Consider the following 4,359-nt stretch of genomic DNA (forward strand, 5'->3'; position numbering starts at 1 on the left):
TATTTATTTTTGCGTTTTGGATTTGTGTTATTGTTTCTTTTCTAAATTAGTGATGTTTTGGATATTTATCTAAAAAATAATGCCACTCGATTTTGCGCACACATGGGCCACACATTGTTTCTTAATTTATTTTTCTTCCTTTTTGTGTCAAAAATATGTGCTCAAAGAAATACAAACACACTACACTTTTTTAAACAACTACACTTTTTATATGCATTATGTTTGTTTGAGACACACCACAGTGCAATCGGCTGGGAGAGTTGACACAGACACCCATATATTTTGACAGCCCAAATACAAACAAAGAAAAAAAACCAATCTAAAAGAAAACGAGAGAACATAAAACAATAGGAGGCTGCCCACGTACAAGCAAGAAAAAAAGAAGCCCAACACAAAACAAGCGATTTGAGAGAACAAAACAAAGGACAAAAGCAGCCCACCTAATAAGACAAGAAAAAAAAAGACAAAAAGAAAGCCTCATACACGTTAAGTAAGCCCAGAGGAAGTCTAAGTCGACTGAGTCCTAGACAAACCCTTCGATTTTTTTAATGAAATTCAGATTTCTCTTCGGACGAAGACTTGCTGCACAATATTGTCAGTCTAAATACGACTGGAGAAAATTTGAACCCCAAAATTTATGACAGTCTACCGCGAGCGCACTCTATAACAATCTGAAATTTTTGTACTGTACTTGTTTTGAAATTTTTTGCACTTGCTACACCTCTCTGGCGTAGTACTAACCAGAATTAATAAGTTACACCAATGTAGCATCAGCATCTGCATCACCTCCCCTGTAATCGCCATCGTCGCTCTTCTTCTTGTACACATAGGCTCGCGAGAAGAAGAAGAATGCGACGAGCTCGAGGACGCAGAGTCCGGCGAGCAGCCAGTAGAAGTAGTCGAGGTGCGCGCGGTTGAGGTTGTTGGAGAACCAGCTGGCGCCGCGCTTCGCCGTGGCCCTGTCGATGACGGAGATGAGGAAGCTGCTGAGGAGGTGGCCCACCCCGAAGATGCTGAGGAAGAGCGCGAGGCCGAGGCTGCGCACGGCGTCGGGCACCTGGTCGTAGAAGAACTCCTGGAGGCCGATCATGGCGAACACGTCGGAGACGCCGATGAGGACGTACTGCGGCACCATCCACCAGAGCGTCATGGGCAGGTGCGCCTTGGGGGCGTCCACCAGGCCGGCGTCCCTGGCGACGCCGAGCCGCCTCATCTCCACGAGCGCCGAGAGCACGACGGCGACGAGGGAGAGGGAGAGGCCGGCGCCGACCCGCTGCAGCATGGTGATGCCCGTGGGCCGCCCCGTGTAGCGGCGCGCGAGCGGCACGAAGAGGCGGTCGTACACCGGGATGAAGGCCACTATGCTGACGCTGATGAAGGTCTGCAGCGCCGCCGGCGGCACCTTGAACTTGGGGCCGATCCGGCGGTCCAGCGTGGCCGCCTGCTTGGTGAAGAAGGTGGAGGTCTGGGAGAAGATGATGGCGTAGATTATGCAGGACGCCCAGATGGGCAGCAGGCGGAAGACGCTCCTCACCTCCTCCACCAGGTCCTCGTCGGAGTTCTTGGCCTCCACCTTGCCGCTCGCCGGACTGCACCAACGGTCATCACGTCAGAGGATGCACATGATCAAAGTTAGATTCAACCATGGATAAGCGTACATACTTGGTGCGGTGCTTTGATCTCCAGCTCTTGATGAGCACCAGGAGCGCCTTGCCGACGCGGGCGACGGGGCTGGGCTCCTTGGTGGTGTAGTAGCGGTAGGAGGGAGTGCCAATGAGGAAGACGGCGAGGGAGACGAGGATGACGATGCAGGGGATGCCGAAGCCGAGGCCCCAGCCGACGTTGTCCTGGACGTAGCTCGAGACCATGGTGGTGACGGCGGTGCCGGCGCACATGCCGAAGTACCACCAGTTGAAGAAGGAGCTACGCGCCACGTTCTCCTTGGGGTCCTTCTCGTCGAACTGGTCGGCCGCGAACGCCTGCGCGCAGGGCTTGTGCGCGCCCTCGCCCAGCGCCACCAGGTAGAGCGCGACGTAGAAGACGGCCACGTGGCCGCCGGAGCGGAAGATGTGGAACGCCGACGACAGCGACAGCGTGCCCATGCTCTGGATTGAATCGAACGCAAGAGTCAGACAGAGTTGGAGATCAATCCTACTATCCGACGATTCATCCAGCCTAACTACTTGTCATGGACTCTTGTGGCTGGATTGGAGTCGGGAGTCGCGACTGACTTACCACGACGAAGAGGATGGAGGCGAGGACGATGGCCCGGTAGCGGCCGAGCCAGGCGTCGGCGACGCAGGCCACCGGCAGCGGCAGCATCTGGGAGACGCCCTTCCAGGCGTCGATGGACGCCGCGGCGCGCGCCATGGGCTGGCCCAGCGGCCCCGTGAGGTACGTGATGAGGTTCGCCGCCACGCCCTTGTACGCGAACCGCTCGGCGATCTCCATTGCTGCATGCGCGAACAAAACAGCAACACGAAACGAAACAAACCTACCGGTCAGAACTCGAGCACCGAATAGGCTCGGCGGTCACCGCACGTGCTAGCACAAGAGAGAGATCGGCGCGCGCGCGCGCGTACGTACCCATGACGAACACCGAGGACTTCCAGCCGCCGGTGGCGGCGCGGGAGGCGGGCCGGCCGCGGTAGTCGACGGCGCCAGCAACGGCGTCCGCCATGGCGGCGGCGCTGTCCTCCGAGTGTGCGTAGGCGTAGGCGAGCAGGCTCCGGTGATGCATGGTGTATGTCAGCTCGCCGCTTTATGTAGGCGGGACTGATGGATCGATCGATGGAGACGGTCGTGCCCTGCCACCGCCAGGCGTCGCGTGCAAGGCGAGACGTGTCCGGCTGATCGCGAGCGAGCAGTGCCCAGATCGATGAACAGCATTTATGACCGGATTTTTGCCGAAAGGCACCTCTCCTTTCTCAGGATATCTTTGTTTTGTTATTTGGTCCAAATTTAGGGCAGACGCCGTAGCTTCCTGCCGAATTACAATTCGTTATTATCAAAATTTATCCCCGTTCTTCAAATTTCACGAGATTTTACGTCCTGCCTTGTAATAGTACGAATTTATGTCCTGCCTTTTATACGCGAGGCGTGGCACGCCCGTGCGCGCCCACCAGCGCCATGCGAAGGCCACGAGCGCGGGGATTCCCGGCACGCGCGAGCTGGGTGCGCCGGGGTCCTGTTGGATCGGATGGGCGGCTGAGATTCACCCAGCTCGAAAGGGGTGGGCACGTACGCAAGTGCTGAAGTGCACCCGGACCCTAACCGCACGCACCCCCCGTTTCCCCCGATTCGAAACTGATGGTAACTAGCAGCTGCCATAGGAGAGGCGCTTGCTTGCTTCTGACTTGTGAAAACTTTTGAGGAAAAGCAACGGACAGGAACTGTTGGCAATCGGATCACGGTATGGCCTCTGCTAGGAATGTTGTACTCCACCACGATTCGTGTGTGTAGCTAGCTAGAAAATGACCTCGGCTGCTCGAGGTCCCCGGTCTGAAATTCTAGTGGAAAATACGGGACAGAAGGCACATGATGTACGCACGCATCGATCCTCTACGTACACATTCCCGGTTCCTAGTTCCCACACACTTGCTCTTATGAGAATATTGGAGACTTTCCGCCCCACCGAGTCATGGTGATCAACATCAACTGATCTTCCTTCCTGGGTCTTGAATGGTCGTTCAGCACGCCTCAGAGTAGGAGGAATCTAGCTTTTGGTTTAACATCCAATGGTTACGCAACTGGCTAGCAGCTCGATACAAGCCGATCGATGTCACTCGGCCTCCACCGCAGCTGCCGGTCAGCCATGCCGGCCTGCCTAGCTAGCTAGCTAGAACCCTACCTTCATCGGCGTTTTTCCTTCTTTCTTTTCTAGGAGATTCAATTCAATGGCGTGCGAGAAAGCAAGAGATATTTATGCATGCATATCTTGGATCATGTCGCCGATTATACACTATCTTCTGTGCTTACCACGTGCTAAGAGCCGGAGAAGTTTGTTCTATATCCACCCGTTCGGGGATGCCGGCACTGCACGCTTTTGATCAGGATCAGTCCTCTACAGATACACTGAGCACTTTGGCGTGCATGCGTGCGTGCTTTTGCATATCGCCCCTGCTTTTTATATTCGTGTATGTATGTTCGGTTTTTAATCTTGAATTGCATCTGCCTCACCAAACATGATTAGGCTAAAAGTGTCTAGTGCTCTCAAAGCTACAACTACAATATAAGGCACACATATGTAACATTCTTTCATGGAATCATAGTCATTAGATGTTTAGATTTGTGTAATAGATGTAGTACAACTTTTGCTTTTTCAAACATGAACGTACTACTCCCTATTATTTAGATTTG

General features: G+C 54.0%; 1 protein-coding gene across 1 annotated transcript; it reads right to left on the minus strand.

Moving 5' to 3' along the window:
• Nucleotides 1-310: 310 nt before the first annotated feature.
• On the minus strand, nt 311-2,865 carry LOC109743876 (protein NRT1/ PTR FAMILY 5.10). The gene is made up of 4 exons (XM_020302962.4): nt 2,587-2,865; nt 2,236-2,453; nt 1,663-2,105; nt 311-1,589 (listed from the first exon to the last, which is right to left on the minus strand). The coding sequence occupies exons 1-4, from the start codon at nt 2,738-2,740 to the stop codon at nt 755-757; spliced, it is 1,650 nt and encodes a 549-aa protein (XP_020158551.1). The 5' UTR covers nt 2,741-2,865; the 3' UTR covers nt 311-754.
• Between the last annotated feature and the right edge of the window lie 1,494 nt (nt 2,866-4,359).

This window comes from Aegilops tauschii, chromosome 3 (genome assembly GCF_002575655.3).
Source record: "Aegilops tauschii subsp. strangulata cultivar AL8/78 chromosome 3, Aet v6.0, whole genome shotgun sequence".
Taxonomy (NCBI): domain Eukaryota; kingdom Viridiplantae; phylum Streptophyta; class Magnoliopsida; order Poales; family Poaceae; genus Aegilops; species Aegilops tauschii.

What these genes read in the sequence shown, in the direction of transcription:
- LOC109743876 (XM_020302962.4), bottom strand. Translation starts at nt 2,740, where the DNA reads ATGCATCACCGGAGCCTGCTCGCCTACGCCTACGCACACTCGGAGGAC. An exon ending in GTCCTCGGTGTTCGTCATGG is followed by an intron (nt 2,454 to 2,586) that starts GTACGTACGCGC and finishes TCGCGCATGCAG; the next exon opens with CAATGGAGATCGCCGAGCGG. An exon ending in CCTCCATCCTCTTCGTCGTG is followed by an intron (nt 2,106 to 2,235) that starts GTAAGTCAGTCG and finishes GATTCAATCCAG; the next exon opens with AGCATGGGCACGCTGTCGCT.